Source organism: Thermobia domestica, chromosome 14, assembly GCF_964235325.1.
Source record: "Thermobia domestica chromosome 14, izTheDome1.hap1.1, whole genome shotgun sequence".
NCBI lineage: Eukaryota > Metazoa > Arthropoda > Insecta > Zygentoma > Lepismatidae > Thermobia > Thermobia domestica.
The window spans coordinates 9,703,878-9,722,968 of NC_137467.1; the positions used below are offsets into that span (position 1 = coordinate 9,703,878).

Below are 19,091 nucleotides of genomic sequence, written 5' to 3' on the forward strand. Positions count from 1 at the left end.
TAAAGCTAACAATTTTTCTTTTGGCCGTCTTTCGTAAGTGAAAAGAGATAATGAAATGTAACTTACCACAATCATAGATAATCTTATTCTACACCCGAAAATACGAATCAGAAGAATTTTCAGCGTTCCCATCCATAGAAATTACAGTGTGGCCAGAATATGAATTACCAAAAAATCCAGGTCAAGGCAGCGACTAGAAAAATTAACTCAACGGTAATTGATGATTTATCATATAGTGTTTGTTCCTTATTAACTACTTTTTAAATAATATTTGTATTTATTTTGTAATAACTTATGTAAGTTTGGGCTGTACACTCTTTATGCGCCCGAAGTTAAACGAAAATGAAAATTTGCCATTTACCTGGATCCACAACATAAGTGAATGAAGTTACTGTCTGTTATGCTAAGATGTCGATGACCAACTCCCATTTCAAACATGCCCCCATTCACCATACTCTTACAAAATTTTACCACATCCTGTCCCGTCCTTCCCTCCCCAGCCCCAGGTAAATGATAATGTTTCATTTTTATTTAACATTGGGTGCATAAAGAGTGTACAGCCCAAACGGCTCGTCCGATTTAAAAAATTCCTTCACTTGAGATTGAAAACATTATATTTGGAGACGGTTTTCCCTCTTACATTTTATTGTAACTGATAATAACAGTTACCCTATGAGGGGACTTTTGAGACACCCTGTATAATTTTTAAACTGACATGTTTAATTTTGTTATATGACGATGAACAGATACAATAAATTAATGAATGAATCTTTCCCAGCCACAAGTCTAGACGACTTTGATCATGCTGCACCAGATGTTTGCACGAAAATGGTTACTCTAGAAATTGAAATACAGATATTGTCGCATCCCATTGTTTGACCTATTCTTATTCTGTTTCATTCTGAAAGTAATACATCAATATATTTATATAATCTGCTATTTATATAATCTGTGGTACAATGCTTACGTTATCAAAGAACCAAAATTTAACTTACCTTCTCTATCTTCTTTTCAATAATCTGACCCAGTTTTATTAGAACTGGGAAATGAGGTAAGATCTTCATTAGGATGATCAACGAATTCCTGATTTGGACGTAATCTTTGGACTCCAAACATACAACTAAAGCCTACAATAAATAAGTAAATAAAAAGATATTATACACCTTATTTATGCAACTTTTTACTCATCTTCAGTTTTCATAAATGACAATCCATACCTAAAATCTATCTATATAAATAAAAATGAAAGTGACTATGTTTTGAGTTAATAACTCTTTTATCACCGGAACAATCTCGATCAAATTTTCAACATACATGAGGTTCTGGTCTGAGATAGTTTTTATCGTATCACTTTGACGGTGCAAAGAGGGAGAGGGGAGATTATATATATATATATATATATATATATATATATATATATATATATATCGGGTGTTTCAAAACAACACTGACAACGTTTTGGGAGATGATTCCTGACATCAAGATAAGACAAAAAGTACAGACCATCCTGGGTGCACAAATGCTTCCTTTCGGAGTTAAAGGCTACCGAAAATATGAAACAATGAACTTTAAATGTCCATAACTCCAAAACTATGGAACCTATGGTTGTTGGGTCAAGGTTTCACTTAGGTACTAGTATGTTCCGTATCCGAATTTCCAAGTTTCAGAATCTTTCGGTACTTCCGCAACAATTTTTATAGAGGTAGTTGGAGAGTGCTTCAAATTACATGCCCATAGCCAAACTCCCTCTATAAAAATTGCTTCGCGAGTAACTTAGGATTCTGAAACATGTATTCTTGGATAGCGCACATATTAGGTTCTAAGTGGAGTCTTGACCCGACTACGGTATGTTCTATAGTTTGGGAGCTATGGATCTTTAAAGTTAATTTTTTTCCTGTTTTCGGCAGCCTATAACTCCGAAAGGAAGCATTTGTGCACCCAGGTTGGTCTATACTTTTTGTCTTATCTTGGTGTCAGGAATCACCTCTCAAACTTTGTCGGTGTTGTTTTGAAACACCCTGTATAATACGGGATTCGAACCAAATATAGTCCCACGGGGACTGGAATTTGCGTTCGGTCTTCTGGCCGAACACCAACATTTAGTCACCAGAGATACCTCTCTATACTGTCCATTGAAGGACTGCACTGTATATACGTCTTTGACAGCAGCGAGGCTATATAGGCGTGGGATATGAATCACTCTAGCGTTCGATTCTTTCTCAATGGAAATCGAAACCGAGACCTAGTGAACTAGGCTCGCATTCTAGGCACTAAACTAAGGATGGTCTTAACGCTAAAGTCAAGTGCACGATAACGGAGATTACTCTACTTACTAGAAAATAGTGAAAACACTAACCATGACTGGAACTCATTAATAGAAAATGCTGAGAAAAGTACTTGAAAACTACGTTCTGAAGAAGAACAGTCTTTTTATACGTTTAGCCATCAGTGGCATATTTTTGTCAGTGCTTTTCTATTAGTGAATTTCAAAGTTTGAACAGCTAATAGAAGTTCTCAATTTTTTAAGGATTTAAGTTTATGAATTTGGTGAAGAAATTAGAAAATTAAACACGCAACTTCAAGATATTGTGGCCCGGATGAAGAAGTCAGAAGATAAGTAACCCAATGAAATGATAGGTTTGTAATGAAACTCCAATACGTTAAGCTAATGGTTTCCAATCAGTATGTCTTGCTACCATAGCGTGTGTCGCGAAATTTTAGAATTCAAAAATGAAAATTAAATGATTTTTTTAGTTTTGTTTAATGTCCCACGGAGAAATCATGAAGCATTTAATAATTAGTTAAAATCAAGTTTGAGAAACTGTGCCAGTCAACGTCTTCAGAGACAGCAATAATGCTCAGTAGTATATTGAGTTATTACCTTATATAAAGTTATAGACTCATACTATTATAATTTGTATTATTATTAATAATATATGAAACAGGTGTATAACGATGTCACGTGCATTCAATAAGTGTGTCGTTAGTCAAACAAGGTTGGGAACCACTGTGCTACGATATAGTCCTGTCATATCATTATTATTTATCTCAAAAACGATTAGGATTAGGAATTAGATTTCTGGGTTTTCCGCATTTACGGCCACGTTAGTTCGTCACGTATGAGGGTTGACGTCCCTCAACAATCACATTACCCGGGAAATTGGAGACAAAGAAAGGAATGGAGAAGGAAGGAAATGACCTGGGACTATTATGTCACGTACCATCCCGGGATTTGCCTGGTGTGAATGAAGAAAACCCAGGAAAAGCCTCACTCACGATGGCTGGTCTGAAAAAGCAGTTACACCTTTTCGACCAAGTGTTCCCACTGGAAATCGAACCCGAGACCGTTCGAGAGCGAGAACGGAAGGAGAACGTTAGCAACTACGCCACATGGGGGTACTCCAAAAACGATGTTTCAAGCATACGTTGGGAGATAAAAATAATATATTTTTAATGATTTTATCCATGTATAACCTACTATTAATCAATCTACAACTTCAATATACATATATTAATGCACTAATCTATATAAAAGAGCAAGTATTGCTTAGAGAATGTTAAGTTTAGTCCCCTTCAGCAGCGAGATTATATTAGATGTAGATCTACAGCTAAACTTGGAATCCAAACCACATGCGCTCCCGCCGGGAATCGAACCCCGGGTCTTTTGCGCGTACGATCCCATTGACGCACAACACAAGTAACAATATTTGCTCTTTTACACAATTTACTACTTACTTGCGTACTTCGTATTCACACAAAATACGAGTACTTTGGCAACTACATAGAGCAGGTTTGTTTTCAAGTATGTGCTTACTGCATAAATCTCAAAACTAACGTTAATAATCTAATCTCAAAACTAATATTAATTATCTAATCTCAAAACTAATATTTATCATATAATTTTAAAACTAATATTAACCATCTATATGAAACACAAGTTCCAGGTATTGGAAAGCTCAAAAAGTACTTGAGATCATACTTTTAAAAGTTTAGCTTGTAAGTCTCTGAATTGACTTCAGAGTATAAAAATTAAAAAGACGAAGAGCAAGAAGCATTAAAAAAATAAAATCTGGGGTGATCAAGGACCTGTTATGAATGGTATCTTAAAATACAGTGTAGGAAAATCTGCTACATAAAATACGAAGCAATTACTGCATTCTGCCACAACCTCCTAACGTAACACGTAACTAAAAATATCTTTACATGAAAAACGAACTTCAAACCAAGACTGAGTGACACATTATGATGATAGTATGAATAGAAATGAGTTACGCACTTATCCTTTTCTACGCCGCCTCAAATTAAATTTACTATTTACTATTCAACCCTCAACCCCCCTCCCTTGTCAAAACAACATAAATACATGTGTCCCCAAAAGAAAGTCAACAGAGGTGATCTACATTGTACACACTGACTACACCTTTTAATGTTATTAGCCAGTGTTAATAATTGTAAATTGTAGTAAGTCAGATATATATATTAAAATAGAAATATGATCCTTTGTAAGATCTTTTTTTTTAAGTCCTCGCGCCTCCCTTCACAACCTTCGGCGCCTTACCCCAGGGAGGCGCGCCGCACAATTTGAAAACGCCTACTATATACAGTTTCGGTTATCTAAGTTACCTTCATCGATAGAATTTGGATCTCTCACATAAACTTTAATGTCAAATTGAAAGAAAAAAAGGTAAGTTCACATTTTATTTCTATTATCAAAAATTATTATAAAGATGAACCTATATATCTTATTCTACGATGTCTTACCTTTGTGATTTTGTAGTGCCACTTATGACAAACATGTCTGTAATTTTCATAGCCAACGTGGTCATTAGACTCCGAAAACTGGTTACACACACGAAACTTCGTGACAAACCCTGGATAATTTGCACATTCCTATAAAGTAACAATTAACATTTATGAAATATTGAAACTGTCTGACACATTTCTCGTAATTAAACGAAGAGATCAATCTTATAGTGTCAATGAGATTATCCCAGCGAAATCATGTCGAGAGTCGCGGCTGTTCCAAGTCAATTACGTCCAAACTCGAGCTCTCGGATTCAATATACGCCTGTAGAAATGGACAGTGAGCTAGAACGTGAGCCGTGGGCCTGAAGAGCGCAATAATGAAAAAGTGAGAGTCTCACTGAGGTTGCGACCGCGAATTTCACTCAGGAAGTGAAACCGAGATCAAGAATGAGTGAGTATTTGAGCTACCGTGGGACTCACTGCGATTAGTAAGTTGAGTTGAGTTGAGTTGAGTTAATTTTAACGTCCCTTTTCAGCAGCGAGGCTATATGAAACGGGACCTATTGAATGACGTGGAATCCGAACCACATGAGCTCCCACCCGAACATGGGTCTCCCGCGCCAATGGCGCATACGCTAACCGCTTAGCCACGAAAGAGCTCTACGATTAGTAAGCGTCAACTCCATTGACTATACAGGGTATATCAAAAGTCCAGGGCAACAGGCTAACACTGTTATGAGTAAAGATACGGAAAAATACAATGCGACGGAAAGTTGTTCGAAGTAGCTTTCTATCTAAAATGTAGAATTTTTCCAATCGAACCAACCGTTTGGGCTTCCAGTTTAGCAAACTGTTCGAACGGAACGTAAAAGGACATGGGAAATGTACATATTATTGTGAGAGAACCTAAAACACTTTGAACCAGTCTCCACACAATGCTGCATTGATGGTATTGTGAAGGTCCAAGATAACAGCCTTCTCAACTGAAAACGTTACTTTTTCATTATTTGAAATCAGTCTTTTTCTGACACTTTCCTGTCTTTCCATTATATATCGTATTTTTACTCAGAATGGAATTGGCATATGGACTAGTACTTTTGATACATCCTTTGACATACTTTTGATATAAAGTGAGCCTAAGGCCGACTGAGCACCGAACGCAAAGTGTGCTGTACGTAAATCGATGAATACAGTATGCGGCAAAATAAACAGTATTGAAATTCACGTACCCATGGCGCGCAGGTGTGATGTGGTATGAACTGTGGGCGCCACATGTGTGCTTAGTTGTGTATAGACTAGCCTAGTGTGCAGTTGGCGGAAAGGTAGTGTTACTCACAACAGAGGAGAAGGTGTTTATTGTCGAGCAATATTTCCGTTCATACGGTGCGGGGCACATTTCACAGTCGGAGATGTGTGCGCACGTCTACTGTATTGCTTTGGAATATGAAAATGAAGATTTCATTACCAACATATGGTTCAGTGCTGATAGCCAGTGTACCTTGATCGCTACATCAATGGACAGTTGATTATGACTCCATTCTTGCATGATTTGCGCGGTTTTTGCCGCACCAAAAATCTGTCGTTACAACAACAATGGAATGTTTTAAGCCGGCACTACTGACCACACTGCAAGTAAGTCGCTTGTCCTTTTGCTCACGACAGTTTGGACATTAGTTGGTTTTCCGTATCATTCCCACTCTCCTGACCTCACGGCTCCATATGCCTATATATAGAGAGAGTATGCTGAATGAAGTTATTTTCCGAACAGATACCCCCTACCACTGTACCGGAGTTGAGAGAAAATTCGGTCATGTGTTTTGTCGTTCCAGCAACCCGTACTCACTAATATATTCATCGATCTACAGGACCGCTATGAACGTGTGTGACAGTAATGGTCAACATTTTGACCACATGATATACAGGCGCGATTCCTCTTAAATTTACAGTGTGTAACATTTAGTTGACATCCATTTGACAAAATTTCTTACGTTTCATTATGTCGTACAACAAATAAATAAATAAATAAATAAATAAATGTCAACGATATGATTTCAGTATTGTTTGTTTTGCCTCATACTGTACAATAGTCACGTATTATGTACCGAAAAAAAAAATCCGCAAAACTAAATAAACAAAACATAAAAACTTCTAGTTTCTTCGCTGAGATAAACGCACTGGCACTGTAAGGTAAGCTGTATCACTCAACTGACATTTATAATAGCTTTAGTAATTCAAAATTATTTATGAATACCGAGACAGATCATTTAGATCATTCAAAATAATTTTCAGGAACTTACTGTCAACAAACTACCTTTCAAACTGACAATGTCACTTATAAATGGAAGTTTAAGTCCGCAAAGAAAATTAATAATGCAATATAACCACTATTTTTTCTGTTAATTAAGGAATTAGATGGGTAAAGTTCATGCGAGCTCAGTACTTACTTCTTCAAAAATTTCTTGACTTTTGTGCCATCTCATTACAGTCTCCAACATTGCACATAGGAATCTTCCATAACGGTTTGCTTCATTCTCAGTACAGGAAGTTACAGTGTACGTAATGTCACAAAATAGCTACGAAAGAAAGAAAGAATGTACACAGTTCAATATGAACAAATAAAATGATACATTTCCAAGTAGTTAACAGGTAACATGAAAAATGGAAAAAGTACTAAGCACTAGCATTACACACGTATGGCTTGTGCACCTTATTGTATCTCTATGATTTTTCAAGTAATAAGCATAAATATGCACATATTTTATCAACACTCCGTGCCTCTGAAAAAAATCAATGTTTTATTATTATTATTATTCATACATTATCCTTATAAATATTATTTTACAAAATACGGTAAAACAAGGCCAATAAGAATGACGAAAGGTTTGTAAGAATGCAAATGGTGGAGCTGTAAATATTCATGCTTCATTGGCTTCTTCAATTTTCTAATGTTTAATTCTATTTATGCTGATTGCCAGTGCGCTGTTTATTGTGATTTACTATTAGACAGTGTTTTCGATATTTTTGTGAAAACTGAATTGAAAGTTCATCGACATGTTCTAGAAAATGTGCAGCACATATTACATACGAGGTTAGCGCAAAAGTCATTGCAACTATTTTGTTTCTTGCAGATAACAGCCCGGTTGGTAAATACGAACATATGCCTCACATATTAATTACGATCATGTAGAGGATAATACTGGTTTCATGGTGCAAAATATGAAGTCCTGTATTTATTAAGTATAATTCAGCACATGTATCTGTGCTACAGTTGACATCACAAAACTGGGTCTAAAGGCCCTCAAAGTAGTCCCCTGCAACGTTCACCACATGCTGTCAACGATGCTGGAGGCAATGAATACCATCTGCGTCTGATCATCGGTTGCCAAACGTCCATGCTGAAACTTTCCTACCCACCATGCTACTGTACGTTATGGAAGGGCTTCCACCAAGTCATTCGAACATTCTCTCGCATTTCTCCCTTGGAGAATGGCTATCTTCATGTATGCGCGCTCCTCAACACGAGTTACTTTCACCTCTCACGATGCTCGTCACACAACTGATTTCACAGCGCTCTTTGTGTTACTACTAGCAATCACAAAGCCATGTTGTGCATACCCACTATGCTTCACGTAACACGCAGCAGTTTGTGATCCTCTCTATTATCAAGCAAAGCAAAAAAGCAATGACATTTGCCCCGGCCCTCGTAGATCTTAAACCATATTGGTATTTCATTCTTTTGAGTCTGTTTGTTAGTTTGTGTGAAAGTAAATTGGCGGTCCCTTCGGAATTGTCATCCGGTTTCGACTACGAATCGCGAACTGTTTCAAGCTAAACATGGAAACCGGGTTTTCCGAAAGCGCTACTTGAAGGAGTACTTTGGTTTGCGGTAAGCACTAGCTTTTATTATTATTATTATTATTATTATTATTATTATTATTATTATTATTATTATTATTATTATTATTATTATTACTTACATTTCTTTCTAAATATAATCACCGCTCGCAATACGCAGTGATATCTTTTGAGTTAGTTTATATTGGTTTCCACATTATTTAAATATGTTTCTCAGTTCAATAAATAATTTGTATCGCTTGTTACAGTTTAGACGGACACAGGAAAGGAGGTAAATATTCTACGGCGCTCAAATCCCTCTCCAAGAGTTTGGCAACATCATTGCCCAAACATCATAGCCTAAAAATTATCAATTTCCAGTTAACACAAAGAACGAAAGAGGATTTGAGATTGTTATTTGTTTGCTAGATTTTCCACATGTAATGCTGATTTTTTTTTTTTTTTTTTTTTTTTAATCCCTCGGGGTTTAGATCAGAATAAGTAATACCTCGTTTCAAGAACAACTGAACTAAGATTCACAAGTGGACGAATTACATTTATCATCTGTAAAAGAAACAAGGTGGTTACAAAGAACCAAGAATGTAACACTTCATCCCTCCCCGGCCACTGCTACCATAAAAGTTAAATTTTCGCTCAAATTTGTATAATACTTTGGACAACATATATTTGCGAACATGATTCAGAAAGTAATGCCTCCAAGCCCACTACTTGGTTACTAGTCCCGCCAACATTCTGAACTGTTTACCATTAATGCACTGATGTTTAAGCTATAGAATGCCACTTGTTTCACCTTCTATCTCTTCTCGCTCCAGAGTAATGGAGCAATTCATGGCATCCAGTGATGACGTCCGGTTGAAACAGCGGGCCGTCACTGAATTTCTGACCGCGAAAGGTTGTGTGTTCAGGAACATTCATCGCCAACGACGAGTCATGGATACGCCATTACAATCCGGAAATGAAGCGTCACTCCATGTAGTATCCCATCTGCTTGCAGTGTTGCTGATATTTTGCTTCATTCTGTCGATAGTCCGGATCTAGCGCTCTGCGACTTTTGGCTATTTCCCATACTTAAGGATCATTTTAAGGGCCAACGCTACAGTTGTGACGCGGAGGTGGAAACATGAAAAACCCTACAGCCACCGCAATTCTTCGCCGATGGCATGAAAAACCCTACTTCGTGTTGGCGCAAGTGTATTGCCCGTAATGATGTCACCATTTGTAGCTGACATTACAAGCTTTCCATTGATACCTGTATCGGTGTTATCTGTCAAACACAAATTAAGGTATCACCTTGGAGGCATTACTTTTTAAATCACCCTCGTAATTTGCGTCAATGAGAATCAGAAAATTAAACTGACAGAACGGGTTTTATTCCCCCACACGATACACTAAAGGTACTTACCCTATCATAACAAAGCAAAGTAGAGAAATTTGCAGTCTTTAAACTATGAATTGTGTGAACAAATTTTGCACAATACACTGCATCTGTTGCTGTAAAAATACAGCGAGGAAAGAGGCACAGTTGGAAAAGTTGAGTGATTGTCTCATTCTTGGCTGACTTAGCTGATCTTGATAAAAACCACGAATCCTTCTCCTAAAATAAAAAATAAATAAATAAATAAATAAATAAATAAATAAATAAATAAAAAATAAAAAAAAATAAACATCAATTTTAATTAACTCGCGGATTGTCTACAGCTCTATAGAATACAACATATGGTCAAAAAAAAACATTAAACTAAAATGAGATTACTTATCTGGAACTATTCTAAATACGGCAGAACAAGCAATTTATCTGAACTGGCACACTCTGAAACAAGTCTTATAATTGTGCTTCAATATACATTCCGAAACCAGGTTCCACAAATTGTATAACAAATGTGCTAAATGACTCGAGTGGGACTACATCCCGACCAAATAAAGCATTTTTGTAAATTACTTTGTCCGAAAAATAAAACATATCTTTGAAATGTACAGGGTGGCAGAAGCAAACAGGAAAATTTCAATGGATGTAAAATTCACGAGTTAGCACTGGGAAAAATGCACTTAACGATGGATATGAATGTACGGAGGTATACAACAAAGGTGTTATAATTATGGCACTAGCACTTCACTTTTCTTCGAGACAAGATGACAAAGCTGCTTCGTATGGAACCTTTGGAGTTGAGTTGGTTTTGAGTTTAACGTTCCTTTCAGCAGCGAGGCTATATGAGACGGGATCTATTGATTACCATGGAATCCGATTCACATGAGCTCCTGTCGGGAATCGAACCCGGGTCTCCCAGGCCAAAGATGTGTACGCTAACCGCTTAGCCACGAAGGAGCTCACAGAACCTTTGGAATATTCGGTGTAACATATCACGAGGAATGACAGAGATTTCTTCAGTCTTGCGTTTTTTCTTCGTTTCAGTTCAGCGATGGTTGCTGGACGTATGCTGCTTTGTACTCTGCTTTTGAATGTCCCCATATAAAGAAATTGTATACACTGAGTTCAGGGAATCTTAGAACCCACTGCATCTCACCGTTACGTAAAATTATTTGCCTTCAAACAAACGCACGATTTCGCACCACTTCAATCTTGCATCATTACTAAAGGGCAAACCCTTTTCAAGATCCGCGCATGCATCGCCCCCGAACAAATGCTGGCGCTACAGTGTTGCTAAGCCTACATTCTAAATCTCTCGTTCCTCTGCGCCACCCTGAATTTCAGTGAACGAGAAAAGAAGCCAACACATACAGAAGAGAGCAGCGTCATATCGTCAGTCTATCTTCCGTCTGGTATATTTGAGAAAAGTATGTACAATTAGGTTCTAAAGTTACAAGTGAAAACCCAGATCATCTTAACATATTATGGTTTATCACCAAAGTCTATCTGCATTATCATTTTCATATTAAAACATGCACGCAGAGTTGAGAGCTACATTGGAAAGCACGATGCAGCAAATTCATCGCTACTATATTATACCCGGGAAAAACAAAGCAGTTTCCAATGAACTACCGAATATCTTATCCAATATTGTGGGAAAGTACTGACTCTCAGCCATGTCAAATAAGATTTTTCTATTCAAAAATATTAACCATAGATTGAAATACCAGAAAGTAGTAAAAAAGAATAAGACTACAAAGGGTACACTGTAAGTGATTTATCAATTACGGAGGGGAACATTTTGGGAGAAAAGCAAAGATAAATAGCTGTCAGAAGTGCAAGTGTGAGAAATGATAGAATAAAAAATAACGTGATAGTGTTACTCCTCTAAAAGCGAATAAAACTAATGGGATGAGCGAATCGATAAGAGTTCATGACCAAAAGAATAATGAACACGAAAAATGTATATACGAAGTGTGATCAAGAAATACGGTGAATAATTTTATTAGAAACAAAGTAACAAGCTTACAAGGAATTTGATTTAATCTTCTTCAAAGTAGTATCCTTGGATAGCAATGCACTTATCCCAACATTGAAAATGAAATGAAATCTTTGAGTTTTACGTCTCACGGTTATGCCGGTTAGGCTAAAGGAGACGGTGATAATGAGAGATGAGTGAAATGGCGGAATGAAGAAAGTGGGAGGAAACTGGAGAATTGCCAGAAAACCCACAAGCACGGTGTTTGTCCACCACAAAGTCCACACTGCGCGAGCTGGGATCGAACCAGGGACCCCAAGCACCGGAAGTGAACGGTCTACCACTGAGCCACCGCGCCCCCCTATATCCCAGCATTGAATCCATGACTGAAAGCATTTCTGGAAGGCTTCTTTTGAAAGGCCGTTTAGCTGCTCTGTCATGATAGCTCTCTCAATGTCAGGAATGATGTCACAACGGTTTTCTTTAAGCACGGTTTTTTGAAAGAGACAGAAATTGTTTAGTGCATTAACTGGGAAGCACAACGAACGTCGACAGACAGGAATATTTTTTCCGCCAAAAACTCGCGGATCAAAAGCAAGATGTGCCACTTTTTGCACGTTTACATTTCTTTCTGACGTCGAAGGACGTCTCGATTGTTGCTTGTTTTCAACTGACTCCTTGTCGCTTTTGACTCGCTCATATTACTTGTAAACAGTCTTCAATGCCACTGCTTCATTGCCATACACTGATTTTGACATTTCGTGAGCTTCGTTGGCACTTTTTTGAAGCTTACAATAAAACTTAATGTTGGTGCGCGACAAATAATCTTAGCACGTCCTCACACTTCTACCTCTGGAAGCCAACTAACATGTCACAACTGGTTCAAACTCGACACTGACTATACCAAAGGTTTAGACTACCGGGCTTACTAGTTGAAATGAATACAACGTCGATAGATGGCACTGTGCAACTACATTCATCGTAGTTTTTGATCACATCTTGTACGTATAATACAGGAAGACAACTTGAAAAATGTACACTAATGTCCAAAATTAATTTCGCATGTCTATAAATATGATGTGGTAGGAATATAATTTGATAACGAATTCGCCCGATATTTCTTATAAAGTTACTGTGTATAATCGGCAAAGACATGTATGTTGCAAATTTCATGTCAAAAGAGCAGTAAATAAGAACAATAAAACGAAAATAAAACTTTTTTAGCCATTTAGCAACATTTTCTTTTACTCATTCTAATTTTCGTATTTATAATTCTTTTCCTATGAAATTTACCACAAATATACATTTTCCGATTACACACATAGTATCAGTATTAAAAGTACCCTGCAAAATCATCATCGAATTATATTCTTACAAGACAGTTATAGATATCCGACAAACATTTTGGACATGAGTGTACATAAAAGATAAAAATATTTATCTTAACGATATTTACGCCTCTGACGTATGCTTCTTTTAATTAGATCCTTATAATTTCGATACTGCTTACAGTTTCCTGGAATCTTCTACAGAGGACATCATCTTTGAATGTTTAAATCGAGAACATGTTACATGATGCTTTTACCCTCATTTGATGCACACAATTTCTCAAAGTCACTGTACACTTTGCTAAAACTCAAATTGTCACATACAAATATACTCGAAAACTAATAATAATAATAAAAAAGCATTTTCCTGTACATGCATATACACAGTGTTCTCTCCTTCCTAATCGAGTTGCCAGCCATTATCTCTGAACATTGTTTATGAAAATCTATTTAAAGTCTTCTAGTCGCATCGGAAATTTAGGAATAAACACAAAACCACTATAGTTAATTATTTTTTTCGAACGATGCAAGTATAGCTTTTATCCAGCAATTCTTGATCAAGATTCAGTTCCGGTTCTCTAATCCTAATATAGTAAAATTCATAAGTAAAAATTTAAGAAAGTGTGCAGTGACTTTTGAGAAGCTGTGTTTGTCAAATAATGGTAAAAGCATCATATAACCTCTACTCGATTTAGGTAACGTCTTCCACAGAAGATACCAGAAAGCTGTAAGAAGAATGGAAGTTATACAGATCGAAATGAGATGAAATCTTTAAGTTTTACGTTCCACGGTTATGTCGGTTGGGCTAAAGGAGACGGTGATAATGAGAGATGAGTGAAATGGTGGAATGAAGAAAGTAGGAGGAAACGGGAGAACCCCGAGAAAACCCACGAGCACGGTGTTTGTCCACCACAAAGTCCACACGGCGCGAGCTGGGATCGAACCAGGGACCTGTAAAGTGGAAGGGCCGTAGCGTGAAAATTAAATTAATTATTATGCAAATTAAATCAAAATTTAAATAAATTTGAATATACTAATCTTGAAATGCTAATGTTCTGATGAATATGTAAATAACTAGCTAAGTCGGTAGAGCTTTTAAGTTTAAAATGTCGGTAGAGCAAAATATGTAGTATGAAAAGATAAAGTAATTTAATGAACAAAATGAAAGTAATTTAGGATAGCATTTCAAATCAAAAAGTAATTTAGGATAGCATTTCAAATCAAAAGAGAGACTCTACTTTACTGGTCTACGTGTTTCCCCAGGTGGTTAGAGACAATACTAATTCTCACTCCCACAACAACACTTGGTTGTTGGGAGACCGCATTTTACCGGACATTGACAACTCCAGGGCAGCTGAAAGAAAGACATGAGAATATTACACTGAGCACATACCTTGTCAGACTTCCTGTGGAGAATGAAGTGCACACGAGATTCATGAGATAGACTTTTAATGAGATGTAACAACACACGCATAAACACTATACACTGTGATAAAATAATTAAAAAAAAAAAAAAATTAAATTTTGAACTTTCGCCGAAATGTTTAATTTCAAAAGTAAGGCCTTATTTGTTTAGATTAAATGTTCGTGCACGATTTAGCGCATCTTCAATGGTTCTCCTCTTCTCCTGGATGTCCTCCTGGTCCTCTTCTTGCTGCTTCCGATGGCTCTGCTGTCTTCCCTTTTTAGCAGAACGTAGGTCCCGCGGAGGTCACGTTTTCTTCCACATTGAACATGACAATACTCTGCTTTCCTCCTGGTTTGTCTCCGGTCGGATATTCAGAGAATAATTAACATATCTCTGGATCTTGTGCCTGCAGTGGATCAGGATCTCAGCACAGGTAGCTTCGCCTATCCTAACGCGATCCAGCCTGTTAGGTGGCTATTGCTCGACTATCTAACTTCATCACCCCCAATAGAAAAGGGGAAGATGACACTATAAGGTTCGTTTAACAGATTATATTATATCCTGCTCATACGTTATTAAATGTTCGTACACCACTGTCCTGTACTTGACGCACACAGTTGCGAAGTTCGTCGCGCAGGATTAACAACGAGATATAATATATATACACATTTTACGAAGAGCTGACGGGCTTAAATGTTTGTCGCTAACACTGTCTCTTAGTATAACAGAGACACCAATTTCTCTATCCGTCAAAACCGAGTTTCTCTATGCGAGCGCGATACCTCTCTTCCGACCACCAGACACGAATTGCCTTTCTTCCCCCTACCTCCTTGGTTTTGTCAAAACCACCTTCCACACAAAAAACTGGGCTCGCCTCATAGCTTTTGCCAGTCTTATGACGGGGTGAAGTGGGGAAGAAAAGGGGTTGCCTACAGAGGTCATTGTCCCCTCTGACCTGAATTTACACTTTCACTGTTTCTAATGTACATCATTTAAAATTGTTAATAGATACTCGCAAACTGATGTATCCACAGTATAGCTGAAATGTCTAGCTTTAAGATGATGTATAGCACTTCACTAATCATGTTCTTATTAACCATGTATTTTATGTTTTTCTCACAAAAATTGCTTAATTTTCGGCTGAGAGGACACGCTGCTCTCATGCAGACCTGACGGTCCTGACACCTAGCGGGATTTCTCCGCGACCACTCACCTCTGTGAGGGGTTGCTATGTGAAGTTGTCATATTTTCATTGTTTTTGTTAAGTTAAAATGTTTGTCAACATACCACACACGAGAACTAACACCTATATACAATAAGACAGCTTATTTGTAAGTGTGACATGCTGTCATATCTTAAAACCATAGAAGTTTTACATTTTCTCCCTTGTTGGTGCAGTTTTTCCCCTCAGGACGTCGCCTGCTAAGATACCGGATGTTTAGGCTCTTACATCTATCATGCATTCCTTCCATGAAGTACTGCCGGACTTGCCGTCCTGTACTGAAATAAGCCTTTTTTGATATGACACAAAAATAACACAATACAGCGACTAACCTAAGCTATATTCTACAATAGCGAAATACCAAGAAAATCTTTACAATATTGAAAGAATTACTTGTGGAAGTAAAATTATCTACAGGGGTGAAGGATTCTACATGGAATGCTCTGTTCCTCGGTTTTTCTCTGGTGAGGTGAGGGGAGCTGCGAAATCCTAGGTTTGGTTCTGGCTGGCGGAATTTCCGTTGGAAGTGACGCTTGCTGCTCAAAAAGTGTTACTTCTGGCCAACTTCTAAAATTATCACACCTCTTTGTAATCGAAGTTTCGCATGTACTTACGAACTCCAGCAAGCAAACTTAAACAATGGCTGCTTGCGACTTGGAGTCTACATGTACACATCGTCTCTGACCATAGTAATTTTCCCATATGTATCTATCGCAGGTTTATGCTCACTGAAGATTCATACATATTATCTTCTTTCTGAAATTTATAGATAGCAACCCTGGACCAGCTGCACTTAAGTCTTGGGTGTTCTTTTCCTCGAGACAAAGAATCTCCCAACTTTGTTTTTTTTTCTTGTGTGCTGGGTTCATGCGATGTACTTCCTAAGATTTCCAAAGCATTGCTTTCTGCACATATTATTCTCAATCGAGATGTTTAATTCACCTTCTATCTTGATTTTAATCCTTACCCTTACATTTATATAACACACATAATAATAATAATAATAATAATAATAATAATAATAATAATAATAATAATAAACACAAAAATGAAATAAACTATACACAATTACTTCCACAACTAATCCTTTACTTATTCTATCTTAAATGCAAATTAATATACGGAAAGTATATGTGAATATGTAAATTTTAGGCAAAAAAATAATTATATGCATATCACGATTTTAATATATTTACATAAGCTAATGTATGTCTGTTACATTTATCCCCCTCTGAAGGGTTATACAAGGTTATTCCGATAATCCTTGTATATTCCTACATTGGTGTTGGAAATAGTTACATCATAATCAAAATACAATATCAAAACAAATAAACAAACACTAACATGATACGCAAAACTATTTGACAATAAGAATAAATATTCGAAGCTAATGAGGATCCAGAAATGAAAACATGTATGCATAAATGAAAACAAAAACATTACACTCCTAACCTAGAAACTAGCTATACTACTTAATTGTAAAAAGAAAAAAATTCAGGTATGTATTGTTACCTCCGCTGCTTGCAGTGAGGTACAGCGATGAAAACAGGTTTTCTACCTCAATGCTGTTTTCTTCTTTTCCTCTTCTCTTCTTCAAGCAGACAAGTTAGCACCCTGCTGAGGGTTGTTTTCGCGTTCAATGAACCGCTTGAGGTGAAAGCCGTTACGCTTCATTATGTGTTCCTTGGTGTCAGGGTCACCCAAAGTATACACATTTTTCTCTGTTTTAGACAGGATACGGTAGGGCCAAGAATATAACAGTAATATCTTCTTAGTAATTCCCTTAAATGCGTCAGATTTTGGAAAGTTTCTGACCAGTACTAATTCTCCAACTTCGAATTGCACAGTGTGGTGTCGTTTATCGAAGCTTTTTTTCCTCTCTTGTGCATTCTTGTTCAAGTTCTTGGCCGCTATTTCCGAGTAGTATTGTATGCTCTTGTGCTTTTCCACTTCCGGGATTTCAAAGAGTCTAGCCACTTCTTTTGACATAGACTGTCCAAAGTGCACTTCATACGGGCTTAGGTTTGTCGACAGATGTACCACCGAATTCAGACACTTTTCAATTTTTTCTATATGTTTTGGCCATTCTCTCTGCTTGTCATGGCACAATTTTCTCAACATTCTCACTGTCGAACGTACCCCTACTTCCGCCATATTTCCTTGCGGATAATACGGTGTACTGTAGATGGGTTTTATTCCTAGCTCGTTTAGTTCTTTCCTCCATTTGGCACTGGAGAACTGTGACCCATTGTCTGTCAGAACAACCTCTACTGACGGGCACAGTTTGAGAAATTCCTTCAACTTTTTGAGAGCGGTACTCGTCGTCGCTCTTCTACATGGAAACAAACCTATCAATTTAGAAAATGCATCAACACACACCAAAATGTAGCTTACATTGCCTATCCCTACAGGCAGTTGCCCTAGCCAATCGACACACACCATGTAGCTATGTCTGTTTACTAACACAGGGTTCAGTGGTCCCGGTTGGTATGTGTGTGGCGGGTTTGCTTTCTGACACAGTCCACAAGACGCTGTGAATTTCCTGATAACATTTCTCATTCTAGGCCAAACGAAGTACTCGGATAGCATTGGCACTAATTTGCTAGCAGAGACGTGTCCACGCTCGTCATGATAATACTGGAGCAGTGGTTGCACAAGTACTTCCGGTATGCAAATGCGCAAACCATCACGGTCACGCTTGCATAACCGTCCATTTGAAAGAAGGTACTGGTGATTACTGCTTGCTACCTTTCCTGTATGGTCGTCATTCATAATTTTCTTCTTTATTTCCCCATACACTGGATCCGACGATTGCATCTCGGGTAATATTGCTACCAGTTCCCTGAGTTTCCCTGGTAACGCTGTTAGTATGGTCATTAGGGACTCGTTTAATACTAACTTCTTGTTCTCGTCGAATTTCTTTCCGGTGTTGGGCGGATATCTCGACATATAGTCACTTAAGTTTTCTTTCGACGGGACATACTCGAACTCGAAAGAAAGTACGCTGAGTGCGAGTACCCATCTCACTAGCCTCTGCGACGTCAATCTACACAGTAACAAGAAGCGAAGTGATTGGTGATCTGAGCGAATTTTGAACCGGTTGCCTACCAAATAATGTTTGAATTTATTGACGCCATCTATCACCGCTGCGCATTCCTTCTCTGTGATCGAGTAATGACGTTCCGCAG

General features: G+C 37.6%; 1 protein-coding gene across 2 annotated transcripts in view; it reads right to left on the bottom strand.

The window, feature by feature from the left end:
- Positions 1-19,091, bottom strand: part of tho2 (THO complex subunit 2-like protein) — a 184,377-nt gene that overhangs the window by 96,480 nt on the left and 68,806 nt on the right. For both annotated transcript variants that reach the window (XM_081737693.1, XM_081737694.1), the window contains exons 20-23: positions 10,004-10,195; positions 7,191-7,319; positions 4,762-4,890; positions 996-1,127 (exon numbers count right to left, since the gene is read on the bottom strand). In XM_081737693.1, the coding sequence (XP_081593819.1) occupies positions 996-1,127; positions 4,762-4,890; positions 7,191-7,319; positions 10,004-10,195 (582 nt within the window). The remainder of the gene's footprint in view (positions 1-995; positions 1,128-4,761; positions 4,891-7,190; positions 7,320-10,003; positions 10,196-19,091) is intronic.